Below are 27883 nucleotides of genomic sequence, written 5' to 3' on the forward strand. Positions count from 1 at the left end.
CTTTAAAGCGGACAGCCGCCAGCAAATGCTGTGATCGGAGCTCGCTCTGACTGCGGCCGTTAGAGTGTTCTTGTTCACTTCGACGTGCTCCTGCCCAATGGGTGATTTTTGGTTCCTTCTGGCAGCTGAAGACGGCCCCATATAGCACTTGTATAGCACTATATGGGGTTGTCTACAGCTGCTGGAAACGGCCAATGGAGCAGGAGTATTTAAATGCCATAGTCAGTGCTGACCACACATCTAAACCAATGGCTGCCATGTACAGCTGCCTATTAAAGGGGTTTTCCTAGTCAACAAACATTAGTGGCAGTGGGGGAAGGAGTTCCATATTTAAAAAAACAAAACAAAAGCCCTCTATCCCATCGCTGTGCTGCTTCCCTGAAGAACATTTGGCAGCCATGATTGAGCAGAGTTTAGTGGTGGCGTGTACAGAAATAAGAACTGGCGCTCCAACCCCGGTGTTTGAGTTACTCAGTATCAAGGGAGTTTCGTGTTTGTTGCTGTTCTAGAGATAAGCGATCACTTTAGATGAGCGTACTCTTGGGATATCCTGGGGTTGGTTTGTTGGTCCTGTGTGTAGTACCCCCTCTTTACAACCGGTGGTGGCACATCTTGAAGGTGAAGAGATTTGGGCGTGTTGGATCTCAACATGCCCGATCCTCTGTTACTGCTGGAGATAACCTGATGCCCACCCTTGGGGCGGAGTTGCCTATTTCAAGTGTGTGGCCAACTGTACTGATTGCGAAGGTCAACTGCTGGGACATCCAATCTGGAAATTACAAAAGGTCTGAGAAGTCGGCTGTTTGCATTCATGTGTTGATGTGTAATAGATGGATAAGCCCTTTAATTAATAGACTCTTATGAAAAACCCTCCGACCATAGAGAAAGCTAATGGCCATGTACAATGGAAACAGCTGTCAGAAGGATGGATGAAGTGGCTGCAAAAACATTCAGCAGCATAAACATTACTGAGTGCTATGTGATCTCTGCACCGCAGAAATGGCGTAGCGGACGGGCGGTTTGGTGGGATTTTTCAGTTTGTAGATTCAAGAAACAAGAAAATGTCCAGAAATCTCTTCACATAGGAAATTGAATCTGCGATACATTATTATTAGCTTTTCGGTGCTTTACCGAACTGACTCGGATGCTTAACGAAGATTATCAGACCCAGAGCTGTGATTTATCTCCTAGATGTATGAATCCGATTTTCATTCATGCACTAAACCTCCTACATCTGGCCGCTGTAGAAAAAAATGGGTAAAAAAGTCACATATGATATCGATGTGATGGAGATCAGCAGCGAGTCGTACAATCTTATTACACATGGTGGATCTGTGGTGGGATAGAGATGGATCTGATCTGTTAATGCATCCTGAATCTAGACAGAACAAAAGTGGATGAGAAATCCCCTAAAAAAAAGGATCAACCCATAAATCACTGAGAACGGCCATACTTCCGGATAAATGAGCAGGCGCAAACAGCACGTCCCAGTAGCATGCGGAAAGGCAAGATGATACAGAGGGGAGGTAGCACAGGTGCAAAATACTGATGAACGGCCACTCACATCCACCAGATGGGCAGAACCTGCGCAATATTTATCACGGGAACGCTTGCTGTGGGACAGATGTGACGCGTCTTCCTCACTTCACATCTTGGCTGGTTTGCATTGCACAAACAAGGGTGCAGGAATACTTTGTGTGTATATATAATATACAGTCATGAGAACATCTGTGTACACCCTGCCTGAATTCTGTGGTTTTACGTATCAGGATATCTTGTCCTTATAATTCGGTACCTACAACCTCCGATGAACACGACGGGTCACTCCTGGTCATTGTTCATGCCTACATGTCAGCGTGTCCTTCTAATCCTCCTTAATACTGCAAAACGTGAATGCAGCCCAAGAAGTGAATTTCTCATTTTCTATGTTTTATCCCCTTCCCACCTCAGGGCATGTATGTACGTCTTTGGTGGGAAGGGGTTTGTGCAAAATATTTCCGTCATATGGATGACGCAGCTTCAGAAGCTGAGCCTGCGCCATCCGCAGCTGGAGCCGGTTGTGACGGACAGCCGGCCTCCCGATCTAACCACTTACATGCTGCAATCAATATTAATTGTGCATGAAGGAGGTGAACAGGGCAAGGGAAATTCCTCTATAACAGCAATGGCCATCCTCCTTGAAATCCCAAAGGCTCAGTGGGTTGCCACGGCAAGCAGCCACCAGTCAATAGTGTCCCGGTCTGCCATGGCTGTGAATTGCTATGATAAATAATACACTGCAGTATAGAAGTACTACAGTATATTAGCTGAGCGATCATGAGATCACAGGTTCAAGTTCCCTACAGGGACACAAAAAATGCAGAGCTGGATGTGTAATTTGCTTCTTCGCACCCATTGATTTCAATGAGAGTGAAGCTGCCTCTGTGACTGATTAGGATGTCCGGCAAGATGATCATCTGATTGCCGAGGATCCCCAGAGCGGATCCCTAGTGATCAACTATTGCTGACCTGTCCTGAGTTTAGGTCATCAATAGTTTTTGCCCCGACAATCACTTTAAGCCACGTTCCCTCACCATCCAAGTCTAATTACAGAACATCACATCCGCTCCATCCTACAAATGGGTGCTGATGGAGGGGCACGAGACCCGACCTTGGCCATCAGCACCCCCCACGTCCTGCGGCGGCGCCAGATTCCTTCCTGGAAGTAAGTCTGAATGAGCGGGAAATTGGTGCGGAGCGTGGGATGTGAGCGGCACTGATGGGGTCATGTCATGTGGGGCCATTTGTAGGACTGAGTGGCTGCGATGTTCTGCAAGCAGGCGCGGATGTGGCTCAGGCTTAAGTCACAATTCTGTTTTTCCTTTCGAGGAGAAAAACGAACCTAAAACGGAAATAAACGGATCTGTTTGTGACCTGATTGATTTCATTGGGGTTTTAAAAGACTGAAAGTTTGCGGCTTGTTTCCATTCTGTTAGGTTTCCGTTTTAGCGCAGTCTGCGTCCCTCAGCTAATTTGCGTGATTTCGGGGGACTATTTCTTGGTTCTGTAAATGATGTGAATGTTATAGTTGTGGCCTTTTTATTGTCCTGTGACTTTGAGGTCGTTCGGTACTGGAACTAATCACACTAATAAATGTACCGTCTTGTTTCCAACTTTCAGTCGTACAGCTGCAGCACCAACAATAACACCTCGGTCGCCAGCTCAGTAAAACGTTTGGAGGAAACTGCAGCGCGGTTCACAAATGCAAATTTCCAGGAGGTTTCTGCACATCCACCAAGTGTGAAAGACGCTCCAGAAACACGATTGTCAGAGAGCAAGACCAAGAAGACGGCGAGTCACAGCGCCATTCAGCGTGGCCGGAAGTCCAGCAGTGGGAGGAACGCGACTGGTTCCGCTGCAGCAACCAGTCCCTTCCAGCAAGGTAATGAATGCGGAGATGATGCTCAGTGGTCATCCGGGGCCTGCATGTAGCAGAGCTGAATCACGTTCTGCATCCTCATAGATCTATGAACAAAGATAATTCCCTTGTTGTACCTGTAGCGCTGTCTCCTAATCCCTTGCTGATAGTAGGCAGGCGATACATGCAAGACCCACCATGCAAGCAGACGGGGGAATATCAGCATTTTTCAGACACAATGTGCTGTATGTAAATAAGCTGAAGTCCGTCTAATGGGCGGTCTTGCAGCTCATGCTGGTCCAGGCTGTCTGGGTCTCATTCCGCCAGAGCCCCTCCTCTCCCCCCTCCCTCCTCCGCTGAACAGTAGTGTCCAAAAGTTTTGAAACTGATACAAATGTTGTTTTTCCACAAAGCTTGTTTATAGGGTATGCTGAAGTACAAGACTGAGCATTTTACAAGTCCTCCTCCTCTTCTTCTTCTTTCTTTCTTGGTACCATTTTGGACTACATACAACTATTTATTGCTTTTAACTACATTTTTTCTTGGAGACGGGATAACCAAAAAAATGCAATTCTGGCGTTTTTTTGTTTTTTTTTTTCTTCTGACGATGTTCACTGTGCGATATAAATAATGCCTTGCCTTGAAACCTTAAACTTTAAGACTGGAGTCACATGGGACCAAAATCTAGCGGAAATCTCGCGGAATGAAGCATGGAAATACTGTTAGATTTCCGTGGGAGAAATGCAGCTTCAAAACCTGCGGCCTTGCGCTGCGGGTTTAGGAATGGCTTTGCGGCCTGAATTCTGCTGCGGCCATCTTTCTCCATAGAGAGGAGAGCGGCCGTCGTGGAAACGAGGAAAGAATTGACATGCCACGTCTTTGAATTCTGCGCAGCATGTCAATTTCAGCGCGGCTTTGGCGCCACAGATTGGCCGTAGCGTGTGGACAAGAGTTTTGCAAATCTCGTCCACTTTGCTGCTTTATCCCGGGATAAAAAGCTACTAAAAGTCTGCACAGAAATTCTGCGGCAATTACGCCCAGTGGGAAGCCAGCCCTACAGATGCAGCAATGGCAAATGTGTTTTGGGTTCTTTTTGTTTGGATTTTTGTATTATAAATATAGGAAAAGGGAGGCTTTAAAACTTTATTACCTTTTTTCCCTAAAAATAATTATTACAACTTTTTTGAACTCCTTTTTACGTTTTTTTTTCAGTCCCCATAGAGAACTTGAGCTTGTGATCATTTGATCGCTCGTAGAGTATAATGCAGTACCATAGTATTGCATTATATCACGTTCTGACAGGCAGTCTATCACCAATTGCAATCAGTCTTGGCAACCCTGAGAGTCTTCAAAAGGCCCAGGCCGGCATGACAACATAAAGGCACCTCGCAATCTCATTGCAAGAGCAAGAGGTGTTCGGAAATCCGGAACAGCGATCAGGGCATTTAGATGTTGCTGTCAGAATAGACAGCGACATTTAAAGAGTTAACAGCCGCAGTCCATGTTCACGATGATTGTGGCGGCTGCTGAGAGGTGTTCACTCCCGATCCTACTCCATACAAACACCGCACACCCAGGACGTAAATGTACATATTGGGGTGTGAAGGGGTTAAATATAAAGATAGGAATGTCTTATTTGCAATTAAGATGTTTATTAATGTGTGTGTGTGTGTGTGTGTGTATATATCTATCTCTATATATATAAAATGTGTGTGTGTGTGTGTATGTATATGTGTATATATATATATAAATATATATAAAATGTGTGTGTGTATATATCTATCTATCTATCTCTATATATATATAAAATGTGTGTGTGTTATACTGCGCAGAATGTGAAAAAAAAATAAATACATTTGTCTAATTTCTGCTCCGTGACTATGTAAAATATTGAAGCCTCGTCAGCCAGTCCAGAATAGTTCAGAACTCCGAGTGTCAGAGCCGTGTTTGGTTTGAAGAGCCGCTTCTCTGATATCCCACGCGTTCCGCCACCTAGAATACGTATCCTGAAATAGTCTAACAGTTCAGACTTTCTGTGATTTTTTTTCTTTCTTTCTAAAAACATGACTGAATGAGTTGGCAGAGGGTTTTGGCGCCGGATCCAACCCTTCCATTCTGTAATTCCGTGTCTACCGTAACGCTTTTCAGATGTTGTCATATTCAACATAATTCAGTTGCTGTTTAAGGGGGAAAAAATAGAGTTTGCCGAAATCCTTCCATCGCTATATGGGATTAGAAGAAGTTCTAGAATCCTAATGAGCTCTTAGCAGCAGCTGTAAAAACAAAAGGCTAAAAGAAAGACAGATGGTGACAGTCGGATCGGCTAATGGAAACCCATTTTACATAGCTGCTAATTAAGTGACAAAATACCGCTTGTCTTTAAAGCTTCTCCTGTGCAGAGCGGAGAAAGCGCTCTAATATTTACTACCGATTTGTCAACTTTTTGGAGGAAACCAAAGATCTGAGAAGGTTGGAGAAGGGCGGGCCAACGCTTCTTTCCAAGGCCTGTTCATACTTACTTCTGTTATAAATCTCAGCTGCACTAATTTCACGTCGGTCAGAAAGGCAGTAAAATAGTTAATTGGGATGTAATTGAAATATTTATTCCTGATGAGCTAATGCCCCACCGCTTCTCTGATGCGATTTCCCCCCCCCCCCCTTTATTGACAAATAACTATTTCTTGCCGCAAAATTATTTTAAATTCAATTAAGTTCTCGGAAATTTAAAGGGATGTTTCAGAATTGGCCGAACATGGTGGGATGGTAACACCGCTGAGTATGAGGTAACTGGGCTAATGGAAACAGACAAGCTCAACTAAGCTTATGGCATTTCTACACCTCCCATAGAAGTCAATGGGGGTTAGCCAATCAGTGTTGTACAGTGAGTTAAAGGGATTTTCCTCAAGATAGGTCATCAATAGTTAATCGCCAAGGACCTGTTTGATCGCCCTGCCAACTGTCAGTTTAGTGGGCCAGATGTGCGTCCTAGTGGACAGCACCAGAAGTGGCCTAGTTGGCTTCACTCCCACTGAAATCAATAGGAGCTGAAATCTGCTCTTGCACTTCCATGGCCAACCCAGTGTCGGAAGCGTACTAGCCGGCTCTAGCTCCCATTGATCTCAGTGGATGTGAAGACAACTAGGCCACTTCGGATGCCGTCTACTATGAGACGCGTCTGGCCTGCTGCACTGCCGGACGGCTGTAATCTACCCACAAGCATCGCTTATATTTTACATCTCCCTTTTTTGCCTCCTAGGTAGTTTTTCAGGAACTCCGAGCAGTGTTAAGTCGTCATCTGGAAGCTCCGTGCAGTCACCCCAGGATTTTCTGAGCTTCACAGATTCTGAACTGCGGACCGATGGCTATCACCACCTTCAGCAGCTCCCCTCAACCAAAGATACGTCCAAAGCGGAGCCCGGCGGACTGCAGGAAGGGACAGTTAGTGGTTTTAATTCCTTAATGGGACTTCCAACAAATCCTATTATGTCTTTCCAGACCAAAAACTTTGATGGTGTTTCTGGAGATTATGTAAATTCAAGCCTTATGGGATTAGGATACAAGCGGGTACAATCCTCCATAGCGGAAGAAGATGCCGTAAAAGAGAAAAAGAGGAAAGGAAGTAAGCAGAGTAAACACGGGCCTGGCCGGCCGAAAGGGAGCAAGAATCAAGACATGTCCAACCTGTCTGCTTCCTCTGCTTCTCCAACATCTTCTGTGGCCTCCGCAGCGGGCAGTATAGCCAGCTCCGGCCTGCAGAGGTCCCCGACGTTACTCAGGAATGGCAGCCTCCAGAGCCTAAGTGTTGGCTCTTCTCCGGTTGGATCAGGTGGGTGAAATGAACTACATGTATTTTGTCTATGTGCAAAACATCGCTTTGCCCAGGAAGGTGCTCTTGTGTAATGATCTGGGGTACATGGGGGTACCCGAAAGAAAAGGAATCCTCTTCTGGTGGGTGGAGCCTCAGACATAGTAGCGCCCTACACTGGTATGTGGAAAATGCCAAAATCTGGCTTGTTCACATCACGCCTGAGCCTTCCATCTGATGTATACTTTGGGGGTATAGAAGGCTCTGATGAATGTCACTGTATAGCCATACATTCTCCGAGGCCTCTTTGTTTGTGGACCACCCAACATCGTCACACATTGGGCTGGTTTGCAGAGATGTGGAGCAGCTAGAAATCATGCAGAATGGTCTCTCATGACCTTATGTGGAGTACAATAAGGCCCATTATTGAAAATTCAATTTCTGGATTTTTTTTTTCAATTAAACTTTATTGAACTTTTTTTGACACTATTTTTTTAGTCCCTGAAGGGAACAGGAAGATGTGATTGTTGGATTGCTAGGATAGTACACTGCATTACTTATGTAGTGCATTGTAGACTCTTGGGAGGCAGGGACTAATAGACTGAGTTACTAGGCAAAATGGAGGCCTTTGTCAGGCTTCTGGCTGCCATGGGAACCCATTGGTAACTTGCAATTGCATTATGGGATGCTGATGTGTGATAGGAGCTCCTTCTTCCTGTCATTTATTTTAATGCTGCAGTTGCTATTGATTGTGGCATATAAGGGGTTAAACTGACAGGATCTGAGGTTTCTCTGCTGCTGGTCGTTGGAGCAGGAGCCGGGCCGTCAGCTAAACCACCGCCTTAAAAACTTGGGGGTTAAGGAAATATTAATGGTTGTTGATGATATTCAGGCTGCCCCACTGGATAAATGGCTTTTTTTGTATTTGAACTACATCCGGAATCCACTTTGAAGTATGGTTTGGGCAGACCAAGGTGGCACAGACCTGCTCTTATGTGGATAGTGGCATGCTTTAAATGGTGTTGTGCCCACAAGGCGAGCCGCTTCCCACTTGTGTGTGTCTGAGCGATCGCCCTACTGGCCCTACTAGTCTACCTGAGCGAGCGCCAGCTCCTTTTTGTGCTAGTATTGTCTGAGTAGTTACAGCAGGAGCCTGGCTGTCAGTAGATGGCCAAGCCACCGCCTTTAAGAAGATGCATGTGCTGGTTTAAAGCCCATTAGTGATCGCTGTAAAAACCGTATTGGCGGTCACTAAGGGGTTAAGTCTCACTGCCGCTAAAGGGTTGACAAGATCAGCGCCGCCGCAGCAGTCCTGTTTCAGTCCTATGGAAACCAGAGCTAGGATTTCCCTCTTAACACCCCCCCCCCCTCCTCTGCTGGTATCTGTAGGGAGAATGAAAGCCGCCGTTGGGTGGAGGTGGGGAATGAATTGACATAAGTGCACTTTCCTTGCCTCGCCCAACGCTGTACTGATGAGATTTCATAGATCCGCACCTCTGTGTTTGATATGGTGGGCTGCGAGGTGGGGGGCCTTTACATCTGCAGGCTGGCTTCTCCCTTGAACCTTGCAGAGCCCACAAGGCTGGATGTAAATGGGCTTTTAAGCCGGGCATTGGTTATTGAATGACATGTTATTCTTCCGTTTGTCTTCGCGCAACGGCTCCTTTTTCAAGGAGAAAGATGAAGGGTTCTATCTACAGTCTGTAGATTGTAACGCCGTCGCACTTCCTGGAAAGCCGCGGCTCGTTCAGCCGCACAATAGCCCGCCGCACCAGTAATAACTTAATGGCAAGCGCCGGCTTCATGGACCCGCCGAGGCTTTTAGGCCGTACACGCGATAAGGTCGCCCAGGCAACGTCCACTAAACAAAACGTTTATCGGTGTAAATCCGAGTTCACATTGGAAGGTGCCGGAACATTACGGCTCGCCTAGTCTCCACCGGGCTTTTAGCATTTACAGACCATTAATGGCCGCATTCGCTCACCGCTGTGTATATATATATATAATATATGTAAGCATTTGCCGCGGTTACTGCCGTCCGTGTCATTGAAGTGCAATTATGGAAATTATTACAGATTTTTTTAACCCACTGGCGCAACTATAGGGGGTGCAGGAGATGAGGGTGTCCCCGGGCGCCGAAGCCTTAGGGGGCCAATAAGACTTCTCTTCTCCATATAGAGAGCCCAGTACTATGAATAAAGCATTATAGTTGGGGGCCCTGGTACCTGTTTTGCATTGGGGCCCGGGAGCTTCAAGTTACGCTTCTGCATTAGGGATTAAAAGAAGTTGGGGGCCCCAAGATAAACTTTTGCACCCGGGCCCATGAGCCTTTAGCTACGCCCCTGTTTTAACCTTTTAGTGACCCAGCCTATTTTAGGACCTATGGCCACTACGATTTTTTGGGAAATTTGCAATTTCAAAAGCCAAAACTTTTTCCCCCCCCTCTCCCCGTCAACATGGCGGTAGGGGGGCGAGCTGTAGTTTTATTGGTTCCATGTTTTGGGTACATATAATGTATTGCGTAACGTTCATTCTTTTGCAGCGTTAATCACGAAGCATAAAATACATGATACATTTTTTACGCAGGACGATTATCATTCAGATTCCCGCGGGGATTCAAGCAATAATCGTCCCGTGTAAACGCAATCAGCGACTGAACGAGAACTGTTTAGGCCTTCAGTGTAAACAGCAGTCGTTCACTTTTGAATGACTGTCGGCTTACTGTGAAGGGAAGCGGGTTGGGGGGGGGGGGGGGGGGCGGGGGCTTCCCGGTCCGCGCCGCCTTCATTCTGGCAGTGATAGTCGCTCTGTGTAACAGTGGCATTGTTTGTCTGACAGCTCATCTCCCTGACCCTGGGAAGGGGTGACATGAATTGTTAATGTTATCACCCCAACATCACTTAGAGAATATTTGCTTTCTGATTGTCTCATATGGTACCAATAAAAACCGCACGTTCCACAAACACCAGGCCCGATACGGCCCTGCCAACTGAGGAATGAGGAGGCTCCGGTCCTGGCATGAGGCGCCGCACAGGGAGGTTTTGTAAAATAAATACATTTATATTGCACAAAAGTGTAAAAGATAATAAAACCTCTATAAGGCCGGCTGTCCACGGGCGATGCGAAGCGCGGAATCTCCGCCGGTCAGCCCTATCTGATAGGCAGGCTGGCCATGGAGAATTAGGGCAATTTGCAGCATGCTGCGAATTGCTCGCCACGAGCGGAGAATCGCAATGATTCTCCGCTCGTGGACAGGTGGCGGCGCTTTCCATAGCAATGCTATGGAAAGTGTTGGCCGGCGTGATTCGGGGGCAGTTTACCGCTGGTGAAATCACGCCCGTGGACGGGGGGCCTAAATTTAGTGTCCTAAACGTAATGATGTGTAAAATAAGGCTAACATAACATTTTTTTATACTGCAAGCCATAAATAACATAAATTCAATTTAAATTGGTAAAAATGGCAAAAACAATAAATAAGTTATTCTATACATTATACGGACCCGACATCGGTCACTATAAAAACCAGAACTCGTCCCGCAAAAGACGCGGTGTCTGACAGCTGCGTGAGCGGGGAAAAGAAAGTTGGAACTGGAACACAAAAGGGGTTACGATTTACTGACTCCTCATTAAGGGGTTAAAAATGCCCTTAAGGCGGCGACGTTCTGCATCCAATCTGATTACTTGAGACATAACTTCACAATCTGGTAGCGGTGACCTGAGTGAGGTGCGGCGGGACGGGATGCTGTAAAGTAGCAGCCAAGGGTCTCTTACATTGGGGAGGGGGCGCGGCGCGTGGAAGGGTTAACGTGTCACGCAGGGGCGCAGCTTCCATGCTGCTTGGTTAAGTGGTTTGCATTTTTTGGCAATAGATTCTAAAAGCTGATTTGTTTAACGAGATTATAGAAATCTAATTTTGAGTGATATAAGGGGAAGCCGGCCTGACACTATGCAAATGGCAGCCGCCCGGCTAAATTGGATGGCGTCAGTTTTTTAATTACCTTTCTGTCTGTTATGCAAAGCAGAGCAAACATTCCAGTAGGTGATGGGAGCGCGAGCGAGCGGGAGGACTGCCGGCGGAGCCGCCGCCACGCAGATTTATCCGCGCAAATTGTCTTTTTTCATCTCTTTTGCTCTTAAGGTTTCTTAACGTAGATGCTGAAATCCGTTGTATCATCGTACCGTGCGAACGGCGGCGACACGTAAATCATTCTGGTGAGATTTTAAACACGTTTCATTTAATTGGTTCCTGGGAATATCATTACCCTCAGGATGACGGCTTCTTGGTATATGGAGGCAGAGTGGGCACAAGTTGGGATTTTTACTTGTGACCCTATAACGGGGTTAAACCTCCTGCAGCCCCGATGTTTGTTGTGACGTCACAAAGTCAGGTGACCACGGCAGCCATTCGGGGGTCACCACTTGTTCTCCTGGCATCAGACCAGTGCGGAAGGCTTTGATTGAAGTCAGTGGAAGCCGTCCGGTCCGCGACTCTTCTGCAATCATCATTGCGGAAAAGTTGTGAAATCCACATAATAGCCTAGTGGCGACGCGGAGTAATCTATACTGCGACCGCACATCCTCTATACAGATTCGGACAGGTACGCAGGGTCACTAGCTGGGCACAGGGTCGGATTCCACTGCAAGATGCCGAATGGGAAATCCGACCCAGCCATGTGCATTTATCTTTATTAAAGGGATGTTGTCTGGTAACTAGACAGCCCCTTTAACTGTTCTATATCAGCCCTGGCTGTCGCAGCCATCACATAGGAAGAAAAACATGTTTGTATGGAAGTCATTAAAAGGCTTGCCAAGGGCACGGGCTCAAAATTATACCGACAGTCTTGTATACTGAAAATAATATATTATCTTGTACTAAAGCCAAGGCACTGTTTGTATTCTGTAGTTCAGAGCTGCATTCACAATTCTGCCGGCATCAGGTATGAAAATCCCTCCTAATGCCCGGTGCCCCTTCATTTGACTTTGTTGCCCGTCGCCTCCTATTGGCAGCTGAAGATGGACACCGGGATGTGTATAGAAGTCTATGCATCCGTCTTCCACTGCCAAGGAGACAATAACTAAGACAGCCGAAGAGGCACAATGCTCAGGTGAGCCCTGCGGTCCCCTCATTGCAGCAGTCAACGGGCTCTCGGCACCCGGACCCCCGCGAGTCAAAACTTCTCACATGTCAAAAGTTTTTTAAAAGTAACTATTTAAATGTTTTTTTGGGTCTTTACAGGTGGGTGTTTGCCACATCACCTTCACTTTCAAGTTAAGGTACCTTAACATTAGGCCACTGGTGGGCACTTGAGCACCCAACAGCCATCCCACAGACCCCTCTGCCCTCACACAGGAGCGATGGTCGTTCTGTGAATGGAGGCGGAGCTGCCAGAGATTGCCATGGCCGCCCGCCTCTACTCTCTACAAGCAGGCAGTTATTCATAAGTGAATGGCTGCCTGTTTACACGGACCCATAGTCGCTTGGTTTTTAGCTCCGCTGCAAACCAAGTGACTCCATCAGGTGAGTGATTTGTCACTCAGTGCCCTGCTGGTGGCCGCATGCACAGAGGACGACTGTCTCCCAAAGCCGCTGTTACTAGTCCTCATCTGGGTGATAATCGTCTCATGTGTTTGTACCTTTAAATAGGACTGAGCTTCAGTGCCAGGCACACCTACAAACAAGTGTACGTGGCTGTGCCACAATGGGGGGGTCGAGTGCAGAATTTATGATTTCCATTTTGGGGTCCATATTTGTTTGACTTTTATTGCATTTTTGGTGGTGAAGTATGGGAATGGAAAAAATGGAAATAGACATGTGCCATGCGATATAAATACAATTGTATCTATACTATCCTGTGGAATCTGAGGGGTTAAATAGCCATCATTTGGTTACAGTATCTACCACCCCCATGAGATCGGCTGCGCATTACAATAGTAGAACCCTGTTTACTACACAGATACAAAACCAGAACCAAGCTTACTAAATAGATATGATACCAGGAGCAAGCTTACTGCATACAGTACCAGAACCAAGCATACTGCTTAGATCCTATACCAGAAACAAACCTTATTCCCTAGATACAGTAACAGGACCAGGCTTAACCCCCTAAGGACACGGCCTATTTTGCCCAAAAGACGCAGCGATTTTTGGGGGACTTTCATCTCCATTTTTCAAAAGTCCTAACCTTTTTATGATTTTTCTGTTGACACGGCCGTACGAGGGCTTGGTTTTTGTGGCAAACTGTAGTTTTTATTTGTACCATTGTTTATCCGATTCCATACCGTGTCAGAGTACAAACTCTGTGCGCCCCGGACTTAACCGTACGTCCTGGGGCTTGGAGGTCAAAGACCATTATGTGTTTATATAGATAGAGCAGCGCTTATCTGAGCCTTTATATTATACATATATACATTGGCAGGTGTTGGCACACACACATTGAGACTCCAGAGACACCAATCATATATGCACAACCATGAGGTACGCACATGCTCTGCACACATGTATACACACATACATATATACACAGACGCATAATACATTGCTGATCTTCGTCTTCTGCAGCTTCCGTCCTCTGCCTGTATGTCCTCCATAACTTCCCTCCCAGGGGAGGGGGCGGGGCCCCGGGGCTAGATCCAGCTCTGATTGGTGTGGAACTGCAGACTGACAGCTGCTCCACACCAATCAACAAAAGCATGCACCGCTGAGGAGCAGCAAGCATAGGGAAAAGGAGGCGGGTGATCTGTAGCGGTGTCTCCTTTCTGAAGATGTGCGGCCAGGGAAGAGCTGAGCGCCTATCGGAACTGTGCGATGGCCCCAGCGAATCAGCCGGTGATGTCATCATGATGATCGTTTCTCATACTCGGCTACTTACTCCGAGTCGGTAGAGGAACATGTAGTACTGAGGAGTTCACAGGGCAGCGTATACTTTTAGGGTGGTCATCTCTCGGCGGAGGAATATATTTTACCTTCCCTGCCAAAGAAAAAAAATGATCCTTGGAGCCTTCTTGTAAGATTTATAGCCTGCCAGGATTAATAGCTTACTAATTAGTACCGCAAACTTCTTCTTTTTTTTTTTTTTTGGCTGCCGCTAATCCCATTGAAAACAATGGAGTTGTGCCATCAGTTCCCAGATAAAATAAAGCCCAGAGGGACTGAGCCGGTCCCCGGGACCAGGACTGCGGCGTCACAGAGCCAAACCTCCGGCGTCACCATTTTATCAGACTCCTTCATATACGACTCTGGGTTTTAGGTGAAGAATTAGACATTCCTAAATCCATATATATATTATTGTGTGTGTGTGTATATATATAAATGATGAGAGCTGGGGTCTGAGTCGACTTTGTCAGAATGGGACTCCGACTCCACCGTCCCGCTCAGGACCGATGTGGTGTTTTACTAGGTTATAATAAAATGACCGCTTTGGACCCAAAAGGTATCCAGGGGTTTTGTCTAAATAGTCTGCCACAGAAATGTAAATGAGCCAAAAAGAAAGGGAAACCCCGTGGTGAGAGAGCCGGTGCCTAAGTAGGACCTTAAAGGGACGTGATCGCCTATATATTTAACTAATTAAAGGGAGGAGTTTTCCATTTTTCAGATCTGTGTTTATTTTCTGATTGTAGATGTTTGTTTCCATCCTCTCGTCTGTACGTGCCCACGGGGGCGCCCATCTTGCCCGGACCACAGTTATAGCATTTAGAGATGCTTTACAGCAGAACTCATGAGCTATAGATGCAGTGGGCAGACGCTGACCTATTGACTTCTATGGGGGAGTGTTGTGACCTGTACAGGTGAGGGGGTAAGCTGTGACCATCACCTATTGTCAGGGCTGTAGTTAGAGGCTCAGGGGCTCGGGTGCAAAGGTTCAGTTGGCCCCCTCACCTGTACCTGTACCCATCCCTAAATCGTGTTGCGTAGAGCTGCACAACAAGTTTGCACACATGATCTTCTCCCTTGGCATAAGCTTTCCGAACCTGACTAATTTCCTGGACTGCGTGAAAATGTGTTTGTAGCCCCTCAGGCTGCTCGTGGTTTTGTTGCATTTTTGAACAACAATTAAAGGACACATTAAAAAACTGCAGGCGGTGTTCAAAAACCACATCTGTTATTAGGCAACTGCAAACACTATGAAAAACCGCACGTGGACTTAAGGAATGCAGTTTAAAAAAAATAAATGGAGTTTATGAAAACCGCATGTAATATTTTTGATGCATTTTTTAATTGTGTGTAGAGTGTGCAATCATATACAGGAGATCCCCAGGTTATATCAGCATGCTCCATATCACTATATGCAGGATGTATAACTTATACCAGATGTACATATATAATTATATACAGGAGATACCCAGGTTATACCAGCATGCTCCATATCACTATATACAGGAGATGTATAACTTATACCAGCTGTACATATATAATTATATACAGGAGATCCCCAGGTTATACCAGCATGCTCCATATCACTATATACAGGAGATGTATAACTTATACCAGCTGTACATATATAATTATATACAGGAGACACCCAGGTTATATCAGCATGCTCCATATCACTGTATACAGGAGATGTATAACCTATACCAGCTGTACATATATAATTATATACAGGAGATCCCCAGGTTATACCAGCATGCTCCATATCACTATATAGAGGATGTATAACTTATACCAGCTGTACATATATAATTATATACAGGAGATCCCCAGGTTATACCAGCATGCTCCATATCACTATATGCAGGATGTATAACTTATACCAGCTGTACATATATAATTATATACAGGAGATCCCCAGGTTATATCAGCATGCTCCATATCACTGTATACAGGAGATGTATAACTTATACCAGCTGTACATATATAATTATATACAGGAGATCCCCGGGTTATATCAGCATGCTCCATATCACTGTATACAGGAGATGTATAACCTATACCAGCTGTACATATATAATTATATACAGGAGATCCCCAGGTTATACCAGCATGCTCCATATCACTATATACAGGATGTATAACTTATACCAGCTGTACATATATAATTATATACAGGAGATCCCCAGGTTATATCAGCATGCTCCATATCACTGTATACAGGAGATGTATAACCTATACCAGCTGTACATATATAATTATATACAGGAGATCCCCAGGTTATACCAGCATGCTCCATATCACTATATACAGGATGTATAACTTATACCAGCTGTACATATATAATTATATACAGGAGATCCCCAGGTTATACCAGCATGCTCCATATCACTGTATACAGGAGATGTATAACCTATACCAGCCGTACATATATAATTATATGCAGAAGATACTCAGGTTATACCAGCATGCTCCATATCACTGTATACAGGAGATGCAGAACTTATACCAGCTGTACATATATAATTATATACAGGAGATCCCCAGGTTATACCAGCAAGCTCTATATCACTATATACAGGAGATGTATAACTTATACCAGCTGTACATATATAATTATATACAGGAGATCCCTAGGTTATACCAGCATACTCCATATCACTGTATACAGGGAGATGTATAACTTATACCAGCTGTACATATATAATTATATACAGGAGATCCCTAGGTTATACCAGCATGCTCCATATCGCTATATACAGGGAGATGTATAACTTATAAAAGCTGTACATATATAATTATATACAGGAGATACCCAGGTTATACCAGCATGCTCCATATCACTATATACAGGAGATGTATAACTTATACCAGCTGTACATATATATTATATACAGGAGATCCCCAGGTTATACCAGCAAGCTCTATATCACTATATACAGGAGATGTATAACTTATACCAGCTGTACATATATAATTATATACAGGATATACCCAGGTTATACCAGCATACTCTATATCACTGTATACAGGGAGATGTATAACTTATACCAGCTGTACATATATAATTATATACAGGAGATCCCTAGGTTATACCAGCATGCTCCATATCGCTATATACAGGGAGATGTATAACTTATAAAAGCTGTACATATATAATTATATACAGGAGATACCCAGGTTATACCAGCATGCTCCATATCACTATATACAGGAGATGTATAACTTATACCAGCTGTACATATATATTATATACAGTAGATGCCCAGGTTATACCAGCATGCTCCATATCACTGTATACAGGAGATGTATAACCTATACCAGCCGTACATATATAATTATATACAGGAGATACCCAGGTTATACCAGCATGCTCCATATCACTATATACAGGAGATGTATAACTTATACCAGCTGTACATATATAATTATATACAGGAGATCCCTAGGTTATACCAGCATGCTCCATATTACTATATACAGGAGATGTATAACTTATACCAGCTGTACATATATAATTATATACAGGAGATACCCAGGTTATACCAGCATGCTCCATATCACTATATACAGGAGATGTATAACTTATACCAGCTGCACATATATAATTATATACAGGAGATCCCCAGGTTATACCAGCATGCTCCATATCACTATATACAGGGAGATGTATAACTTATACCAGCTGTACATATATAATTATATACAGGAGATACCCAGCTTGGTGTATCACATGACTCGCAGTCCCGCAGGTTCATTACTTACTAAGGCTGAATATTAGATGCAGATACCAGGATGTAGAATGAAGCTACCGGACTGCGGGTCATGTGATAAACTAATGGCTGACGGAGTGGGGGTGCATTAGGCTCAGGAAGTCAGCGCAGGTCTGGGAGAATGATAGTATGCAGGCGCAGCCAGCCCTTGTCACTGCGCCTGCATGAGATTTACTGAGACGGAAGAAAAGTTGCATGCCTGTCCATCAAACCCGGCTCTTGTCTTGTCATTTGCATACAAGGAGGGAAACCTTCAAATGAAGATCCTAAAGGTAGCGGCGCACAGAGGTCCATTGTTTAGCGCTATTACATCATCAGTATCAGCACTATGACAACATTGCTCACATTGCCTTATGAAAACCTGATGACAGGGTCCCTTTAATTCGCCATGTTTTTCCTCCGCCTGGTGAATGCCATAAAGAACCCGGCCAGAACTGCAGATCTATTAATCTTGCCTCCAGGAAACATGCAATAAAAAGTGATCAAAATATTAAATGTTCCCAAAAGACTAAAACTCATCCCGCAAAAAATAAGCCCTCGTAGAGCTCCGCTGATGGAAAAATAAAAGTGTTACGGCTTTTGGAATGTGGCGACGCAAAGGCAATTGTAACAGTTATTTAACTGTACAAAAATAGCAAAACACAAGAAAATCGTATAAACCTGGTGTCGCCGGACTCGGCTCATGAGCCGGAGCGTTACACAGAGAACGGTGTCATACAAATGATACTACTCATATGTCAGACCCCAACGTGACTCGTAAGACCCTGTAATGTCCAAGCGCTCTTCGGACGGAGCGGCGGCGTACTTTACATCTACCAGGTGTTTGTGTAAACTATAAGCTGGGGTCGCTGGCTACTATAAGCTGGGGTCGCTGGCTACTATAAGCTGGGGTCGCTGGCTACTATAAGCTGGAGTCGCTGGCTACTATAAGCTGGGGTCGCTGGCTACTATAAGCTGGGGTCGCTGGCTACTATAAGCTGGGGTCGCTGGCTACTATAAGCTGGGGTCGCTGGCTACTATAAGCTGGGGTCGCTGGCTACTATAAGCTGGAGTCGCTGGCTACTATAAGCTGGGGTCGCTGGCTACTATAAGCTGGGGTCGCTGGCTACTATAAGCTGGAGTCGCTGGCTACTATAAGCTGGGGTCGCTGGCTACTATAGGCTGGGGTCGCTGGCTACTATAGGCTGGGGTCGCTGGCTACTATAGGCTGGGGTCGCTGGCTACTATAAGCTGGGGTCGCTGGCTACTATAAGCTGGAGTCGCTGGCTACTATAAGCTGGAGTCGCTGGCTACTATAAGCTGGGGTCGCTGGCTACTATAGGCTGGGGTCGCTGGCTACTATAGGCTGGGGTCGCTGGCTACTATAGGCTGGGGTCGCTGGCTACTATAAGCTGGAGTCGCTGGCTACTATAAGCTGGGGTCGCTGGCTACTATAAGCTGGGGTCGCTGGCTACTATAAGCTGGGGTCGCTGGCTACTATAAGCTGGGGTCGCTGGCTACTATAAGCTGGGGTCGCTGGCTACTATAAGCTGGGGTCGCTGGCTACTATAAGCTGGGGTCGCTGGCTACTATAAGCTGGGGTCGCTGGCTACTATAAGCTGGGGTCGCTGGCTACTATAAGCTGGGGTCGCTGGCTACTATAAGCTGGGGTCGCTGGCTACTATAAGCTGGGGTCGCTGGCTACTATAGGCTGGGGGTCGCTGGCTACTATAGGCTGGGGGTCGCTGGCTACTATAGGCTGGGGGTCGCTGGCTACTATAGGCTGGGGGTCGCTGGCTACTATAGGCTGGGGGTCGCTGGCTACTATAGGCTGTGGGTCGCTGGCTACTTCACTGCATAAATAGAAGAAGGACCATAAAATCTTCTCCCGGCGTCGGCTGGCAAGGATTAACAGGTCGCTTTATCTCCTGGTGTCCCAGATGCCTAAATTAGATTGTTGGTAAGTAGGGCCAGGAAGTGGCGCTCCGTGAAGCCGCCGTTCACTGCTGTATAATTAAAACAAGGCAAGGGTTGCTTTTCCCCCTTAATTTGATGACTGGGGCGCAGTGTCTTTGAAGTAGCAAGGTTAGATTATTTCCCATCGCCGAGGAAACATGAGGTCTGCCATTTACATGATCTGTAGATCTCCTCCATAGGGGTCTCCCTATGTGGTATGTGGGGGGCGGCGGTCGTTGACATTAGCGTTTCTTTCTCATTAACATAAGTTAACCAGTATCAGCCTATTTGTTACATCACCGGAGCGATCACAACTTGTTTCCTGCCCCCCGACTACACTCAGTATTCTATGCGCTCGCCGAGTTCTAAAACATGTCGTTACTTGCTATAAATCCCATCGTACTAAAACAAACCGCAGCATGTCCTATTTTTGTGCGGGGCTCGCAGAGCCTCGCACAGATACGTCACTCACCCGGCCGCCGGCTCCGGTCTGCGCCCATGAAAGAGCCGGGGCCGCCGGGCGCGGGTGAGTACGCGCTCGTCTCTGCAGGCACTCAGGTCGGGTCCCGCGGCGTGAATTCTCGCCTCCGGATCCGACCCGCTCGTCTGCAGGCGGCCTTAGATAGACTTTTTCACCTAGTTATAGGACAGGTGATAAAGGTGGGATCAGTGGTGGTCGGAGACTCCCACCGATCCTGAGAATGGGGGTTTTGTTTCCTCCATCCTCATCGTTGCACCACCCATGTAGTGAGGAGGAGATTGAATGGCGGGGTGGTCGCACACGCGTGATGCTGCTACATTCGCTTTCAATGGGACTGCCCGAGATAGCGGAGTAGAAGTGCTCGGCTGTTTCCATCAGACCCAATGAAATGAATGGAGGGAATATCATCGTTGTGTTTCATCTGATGTCACTGTGGGTTTGAGAAGCATCTCTTCAGTGACGAGGGGGAACCAAGACACCCGTTCTCAGGATCGGTAAGGGCTTCCGCGATGAGACCCCTTCTGATCGGACTTTTATCAACACTCGGCTATCTCCATTAGCCCCATTGAAGATGAATGGCACAGCACCACGCATGCGCGACCACCGCTGTGTTCTATCTCCTCCTCCTCACTACAGGAAGGGGGGGGGGGAGGGGCAGCACAGTGAGCCCTCAGTGAAGAGGAAACTGGACCGTATTTTCGGTGTCATTGGCTTACGCTACGGATAGCTGATGAGAGTCTGCCTTGGGAATTCTCCTTTAAGCTACAAAATGTGGAAGCGTTTGCAGGATCATGATCCTCCCAGGGCCAGAGACACGGGTCAAAGAATCATAGACTGGTAGAGTTAGAAGGGAACTCCGGGGTCATCGGGTCCGACCCCCTGCTCAACACAGAATAACTAAATCATCCCTGACAGATGTCTGTCCGGCCTTTGTTTGAACACTTCCATTGAAGGAGAGCTCCCCACCTTCTGTGGCAACCTGTTCCACTCATTGATCCCCCTCACTGTCTAATATCTAATCTGTGTCTCCTCCCTTTCAGTTTCATCCCATTGCTTCTAGTCTTTCCTTGTACAGATGAGAATAGGGCTGATCCCTCTGCACGGTGACAGCCCTTCAGATATTTGTAGACAGCTATTAAAGGGGTTGTCCCGCACCGAAACGTTTTGTTTTTTTTCAATAGCCCCCCCCCCGTTCGGCGCGAGACAAACCCGATGCAGGGGTTTAAAAGAAACAAAAACGGATAGTACTTACCCGAATCCCCGCGCTCTAGTGACTTCTTACTTACCTTGCAAAGATGGCCGCCGGGATCTTCACCCACGGTGGACCGCAGGTCTTCTCCCATGGTGCACCGTGGGCTCTGTGCGTTCCATTGCCGATTCCAGCCTCCTGATTGGCTGGAATCGGCACACGTGACGGGGCGGAGCTACGAGGAGCAGCTCTCCGGCACGAGCGGCTCCATTCAGAAGGGAGAAGACCGGACTGCGCAAGCGCGTCTAATCGGGCGATTAGACTCTGAAATTAGACGGCACCATGGAGACGGGGGCGCTAGCAACGGAACAGGTAAGTGAATAACTTCTGTATGGCTCATAATTAATGCACGATGTATATTACAAAGTGCATTAATATGGCCATACAGAAGTGTATAACCCCACTTGCTTTCGCGGGACAACCCCTTTAAGTCTCCTCTCAGCCTTCTCTTCTGCTAAACATTCCCAGATACTTTAACTGTTCCTCATAGGACATGATTTGCAGACCGCTCACCATCTTGGTAACTCTTCTCTGAACTTGCTCCAGTTTGTCTGTCTTTTTAAAGTGGGGTGCCCAGAGCTGGACACAGTATTCCAGATGAGGTCTGACTGAGGAAGAGTAGAGGGGGACAATTGCCTCACGTTATCTAGACTCTATGCTTCTCTTAATACATCCCAGAATTGTGTTTGCCTTTTTGGCTGCTGCATCACATTGTTGACTCATGTTCAGTCTATGATCTATTAGTATACCCAAGTCTTTTTCACATGTGCTGCTGCTTAGCCCAATTCCTCCCATTCTGTATGTGCTTCCTTCATTTTTCTTGCCCAGATGTAGGACTTTGCATTTCTCCTTGTTAAATCCCATTCTGTTAGTCGCCGCCCACTGTGCAAGCTTTTCTAGATCTTTTTGCATACTCTCTCTCTCTTCCCTACTGTTAGCTATCCCTCCTAGCTTTGTGTCGACTGCTAATTTGATCAGTTTCCCATCAATTCTCACCTCCAGATCATTTATAACAATGTTGACCAACACTGGGCCCAGGACAGAGCCTTGTGGTCCCCACTTGATACATTCTTCCCCTTGGATGTGCAGCCATCTATGACCACTCTTTGAGTAGGATCACTCAGCCAGTTGTGAATCCACCTAACAGTTGGCTTGTCAATCCCATATCTGGTCATTTTCCAATAAGTATGGTATGAGATACTTTGTCACATGCTTTACTAAAGTCAAGAAAAACTATATCCACCGCATTTCCCTGATCAACGCAGTCGATGATTCTGTCATAGAAGGAAATGATTTTGATAAGTTGATGTTTTTTATTATGGTTTTATATAATATTTTTTATGGTTTTACATCTTTTTCTTCGCTCGCAGAGATTTTATACAATTATTTACTCATTCAGCCTCAATGTTGAAGGATTCTCTAAACACAACAAAACAAGCAATTATGGGCGACTGTCGGCCCGCGTACACATGGCGCCTGAAAAGACAAGTCGCTCTGCAGTGGAGAATAGTGCCTTTTCAGCCCACTGAAACGGAGCGACTACTGAGCGGCTTCCTGTTGGGATGTCCAGCACGCCCGCCTCCATTGTCTGACAGACTATCACTCCTGTGGAAAAGCACAAGAGCGACAGTCGCTGGGACGGCTGTTGGACGATTGTGGTATCCTGGCGGCTCCCCGTCCAGCGCTGCAGCCCAGGTGCCCCCCACATGGAACCCGAAAGAAGCGCCTGGTGGTCACATGTCACTCATTGTGTATGTGACCGCTCAGCCACTCACAGGCATCAGCGGTTATGGCTATGGCCGTCAAAAGCTTGTTAGTCTGCGGAGTGGTCACAGGCACAATGTACGGCACGCGACCGCCCGTCGCTTCTTCCGGGTTCAGTGCGGCAGGCACTGCGGCTGCCTTTTTAAGGTGTGGGGGACACATCATTTTCAGGAAAGAGGGCATACTTTTGAAGAAGTGAACCATTGCCGAACCACCTTGGCTTTTATTTGTCAAGTATATATATGTCTCTCCCTATTATTATGCATGTTTGTATTCTTATGCTTTAGGCCTTCTTCACACGGACGACACTGCATTGCTGCGAGAGAATCGATTTTCTCGCAGCAATACCGCGATTTTGTAGCGCTACAAAGTCGAATGTGACGCTGCAAAATCGCGCGACTTTGTAGCATCACGTATGAGAATTTTTTTTGGGGGGGGGGGGGCTTGAAATATAAGCCCTACCCAGAAAATAAGCTGCAACTAAAGGAGAAAAAAAAAAAGCATGCATCACCTCTTCCGCGCTGTCCGGGGCGCCGCCGCAGCTTCTCCCCAGGTCCCGGCACTCATCATCTTCTAGCCGGGGATTGAAAAAGCCCGTGCTCGAAGAATGGCTGTGATTGGTTCAATCACTGCCATTCATCAAGGACTTGCTGTGATTGGCTAAGTGTCAGCCAATCACAGCCAGCGCTTCCACGTGGCGGGGATTTTTGAATCCCTGTCCAAAAGAGAACAAGATCAGGGCCGGGACCTGGGGAGAAGCTGTGGCCGGGCTGACAGCTCGTCTATGGTGATGTATATGGGTTTTTTTCCCCCGGCAGTCAGGGCTTAGATTATAGCTTTAACAGTAGCATTTACTACTGGCAAAGTTGCATCGCACCGCATGCAAACCGCGTTTTCGTGCGATGGAACAGAGAGGAAGGCTCCATAGGGAAACATGGGCTACAAAACCTCACGTGTCGCGGACATATCGCCGGGCCCGTGAGGTTTTTGTGTCGCTTTGTAGCAGGCTACAAAACATCTCATGTGAAGGAACCCATAGGAAAGCACGGGCTTCACATACATGTAATCTGTAGCATTGTAGCAATGCTACAAAATCGTGCGACTTTGTCACCCGTGTGCAGGAGGCCTTATATCCACACATAAAAATACCATAATGAGACGCCGCGCGCTAGATGGGCTGTTATCAGCCGGCCTGCCGCGAGAGTGATAGACCTTCCTTCTGTTTATTCCATGGCCTTAGCGGTTTCCTACACCCATAGATCTTGTGCCTGTTGTATTGTGTATATACATTAATTAAATAGCCAATTGTACGGACAAAAAAACTAGGTATTTGACCTTTAGAAAGCAGACCCCTTCGTGACTCGGTAATGGTGGACGCACCAAGCAGCCTTTGACCCGTTATTCACCCTCTTCCGTGCAGTAGATGTCAAAGGAGAAAGGGAGCGGACATTCGACCTCACCGTCTTCCATCATACTCCTCTTTGTGTGCCTAGGAGAAGACGGATGGGTGCCAACCTTCAGAGGCCTCCTGAAAGGCGCCTACCTTTCTCCAAATGTTGTGATTGATCTGTTTTGTGCATCCCAACAGGGTTTATTCAAGGGCTGAAAACCGATTCCGTCTCTCGCACCCTTGAGTGATCCACCTCTTTAGCACACGGTGGATGGATTAGGGGATCTTATGTCTTTCACAGATGGCATCAGTCCCGAGTGAGATTAAGATAAATAACGGAGATTCTCTTTTTTCCTGGCCTTTTTTAATTTGTTTTTGTGTTTTGTTGTGTTTGAGCTCCTTCTAATTGTCAGGTTTTTGGCCTTTGTTGGGTTTCTTTTGCTGTTTGTGGTTCTTTGCGGTTTTTTAGTTCTTTGAATGGTTTGTTATTTTGTAGTTTTCTTTGCTTCTGCAGAGTTTTTAGGATCTTAGCTGGTGGTATTACACACACAACTTTTTGAATTAACATATTATAAGCCAGACAGTCATTTGCATAAGTGGTTGTCGAGTGTTAAACTATTGATGGCCTCTCCTCGGCTCAAGGGTTTGAGGCATATCATTCGTTTATTGGGTGCACATTGATAAAAGTAAGAATATCTAAAAATGCATTAAGCCGTCTATTTCTTTGGTAAAAGCGTGAGTGTCCTGCTGGATTCATACCGGTTACCGCTACGGAAGCGGCTTAAAGGGTTCCCTTAAGTGAGAGTAATTAGCAAGCTTCATCGTTATTACTTGTTGCTGTATTGTTACCCCGTCTGAGGAGCCCAGACCCATGGGGAGCATACAGAGCCCGCGGTTCATCCACAATATCTGTACATGCTGTATTTTCATTTGATTCACCCTTAAGTATCAGAACCTTATCGGTTTTACCCCTTTTGTATTGCAGGCATTTTCAGCAGCACCGATGTCGCCGTGTCCTTTCCCAGTGCTTTGTCGGGCTCCAGTACGCCAGTTTCCAGTTCCCATGTGTCACAATGCGCTGCTGCCCATCTACAACCCGGAGGATCCCCATCCCCATTGCCCTCTGCTGCAACTACTGCCCCTGCCAGCACTACAACAACTCAGGTAAGGTGGGCCTAATACTGGCAGAGACCCCAACTTCATGTTATGATGGTCCATGGTATTCTCTGGTAGTATGCTGATAACCCACCGTTCTTCATGCAGTCATCTGGCGCAATAGAATTATACTTAAAGGTGTTAGGGGATAACTTGAGGTTCTAGTTTATCCACAGGACCAGGATATCCACAGGATAGGGGATAACTTGAGGTTCTAGTTTATCGACAGGATAGGGGATAACTTGCTGGTAAGTTAGGGTCTCACCACCGAGACCGCCTATCGATCTCAAGAACAGGACTCCTGTGTCACTGCGGGGGTCACGACTCGCCCCACAGGGACATCACTATGAATGGAGCGCCGGCTGAGCATGCACGGTCAGCACCCTGTTTCTTTCAATGGGGCTGACGGAGATACCCAAGCCGGTGCCGTCAGGTACCTCCACAGTCCACGGAAAGTGCATGGAGCGCAGGCTTTACTGCGTGTTGATAGTGGAGCATTGATTATTCCGAGAAGGTTTGCTGTTGTGGTGAAATCCAAAATTCAATTCCTGAGAATGGGGTAGCACATTATTCACTTGGTAATGTAGGCGGAGCCACTTTAAGGAAGTACTCGTTTTTTTGCGCGGGGGGTGGTGGGGGGGGTTTATGTTCCGATTTGTAATCCAGGAAGTGAACACAATGGCTGCTGTCCGCAGCCGGTGAGAAACCCGTCCGAGAACGTAACTAGGATGGTTGATGAGCTGCGGAGGAGGCGGAGCTTAGCAGGAATGAGCCACGTGCTTCTCGGCTCCACCTCTGGCTTTGCCCCCTTTGTAGGTCTATTATAGGTGCATTCTAGGATGCATGCCTCACAGGCTGCAAAAAGCGGCCATTTTTCACCAACATTTTGGCGCAGATTCATAGTAGCGTTTGTCGAACAATGTCACATTTAGGCCGCACTTCCTTTCTGTGTAACCCAGACCTGCAGATAAGGGGCTCCTTGTGTTTGTACGGTCATTGCTGTGTGCAGCACATGTATATCAGGATCATTTTAAGGGAACGTGTTGTTAGGAAATGACTTGTTTTAATAATCAAATGTTTATGTGATATATCTCTTTGGTGATTTTTTATTTTTGATGTCACTATTTAAAAACAAAAATCCTGCAGTTCTCACACTGACCACTAGGGCCTCTTAATAGTCTGACACTTCCTATTTTGCAGAAATGGACTTTCATCTGTCATCTCATTATTATCACAGTATTAGGCTGAAAGGTGACACCTATATGTAGATAACAAAGGATCCACCATTCACAATAGGTGATGCCACAGCTCACCTCATCCCCCTCCCTGCACACTGGCTATTAAGCCTAATAATAGTCTGACTTCCTGTTCTGTGGAGAGAACTTCTCAGCCGTCATCTCATCATCATCACAAACAGAATTACACCAAGTGGTGGCATCTATATATAGGTCACACAGGATCTACTATTCACAGTAGGTGATGTCACAGCTCACCTCCTCCCCTCCCTTCACATATGCCCTCAACACACACTCATAGAAGTCAATGGGTCAGCTCCTGTCCATTGTGTCTCTGGCCTAGAGGCTGCTGTAAAGCATATGTCTAAATGCTGTTGACTTCAGCTGAGATAAGATGGCCGCCCCCATAGTCGTGTACAGACGATAGAAAAAAATCTCATCAAAACATTAAAAACATAGAAAAATGGAGAATGTTTCACTATTTGGTTTTAATTAGTAAAAAAACATAGGCGATACATTTCCTTCAATGCCTTCGGCGGATGTAATGTCACTGTTCGCCAACGCAGCGTGCGCCTGATGAATCCGCCATGTTGTGAGAACGGTACCAGCTCGGATCTGGCGTTGTGTTGTAACCCATTGTCTACATAGAAGCCCCAGTGGATCAATAGCGGCAGGCTTTACTAGCTGCACATCCGCGCTCCACCCTTCCAGAGATGCCGAGAGCCGAGACATCAAATGTAAGAAGACTCTGATCCAAAGTATCCTCTCAGGAGGGGAAAGTCAATTTACACTAACGAGGCCTTAATTCAGGAGAAATAAACACAGTAAATA

The 27883-nt window shown here is 46.4% G+C and overlaps 1 protein-coding gene across 10 annotated transcripts in view; it reads left to right on the forward strand.

Annotated features, from left to right (window-relative positions):
- Positions 1 to 27883, forward strand: part of MLLT10 (MLLT10 histone lysine methyltransferase DOT1L cofactor) — a 280838-nt gene that overhangs the window by 174573 nt on the left and 78382 nt on the right. For all 10 annotated transcript variants that reach the window (XR_010787421.1, XM_066585480.1, XM_066585482.1 and 7 more), the window contains 3 exons: positions 3160 to 3421; positions 6654 to 7223; positions 25648 to 25826. Coding sequence is in view for 9 of the 10 variants with exons in the window: in XM_066585480.1 (XP_066441577.1) it covers positions 3160 to 3421; positions 6654 to 7223; positions 25648 to 25826 (1011 nt within the window). In the remaining variant the exon portion in view is untranslated. The remainder of the gene's footprint in view (positions 1 to 3159; positions 3422 to 6653; positions 7224 to 25647; positions 25827 to 27883) is intronic.

Source organism: Eleutherodactylus coqui, chromosome 12, assembly GCF_035609145.1.
Source record: "Eleutherodactylus coqui strain aEleCoq1 chromosome 12, aEleCoq1.hap1, whole genome shotgun sequence".
NCBI classification, from domain to species: domain Eukaryota; kingdom Metazoa; phylum Chordata; class Amphibia; order Anura; family Eleutherodactylidae; genus Eleutherodactylus; species Eleutherodactylus coqui.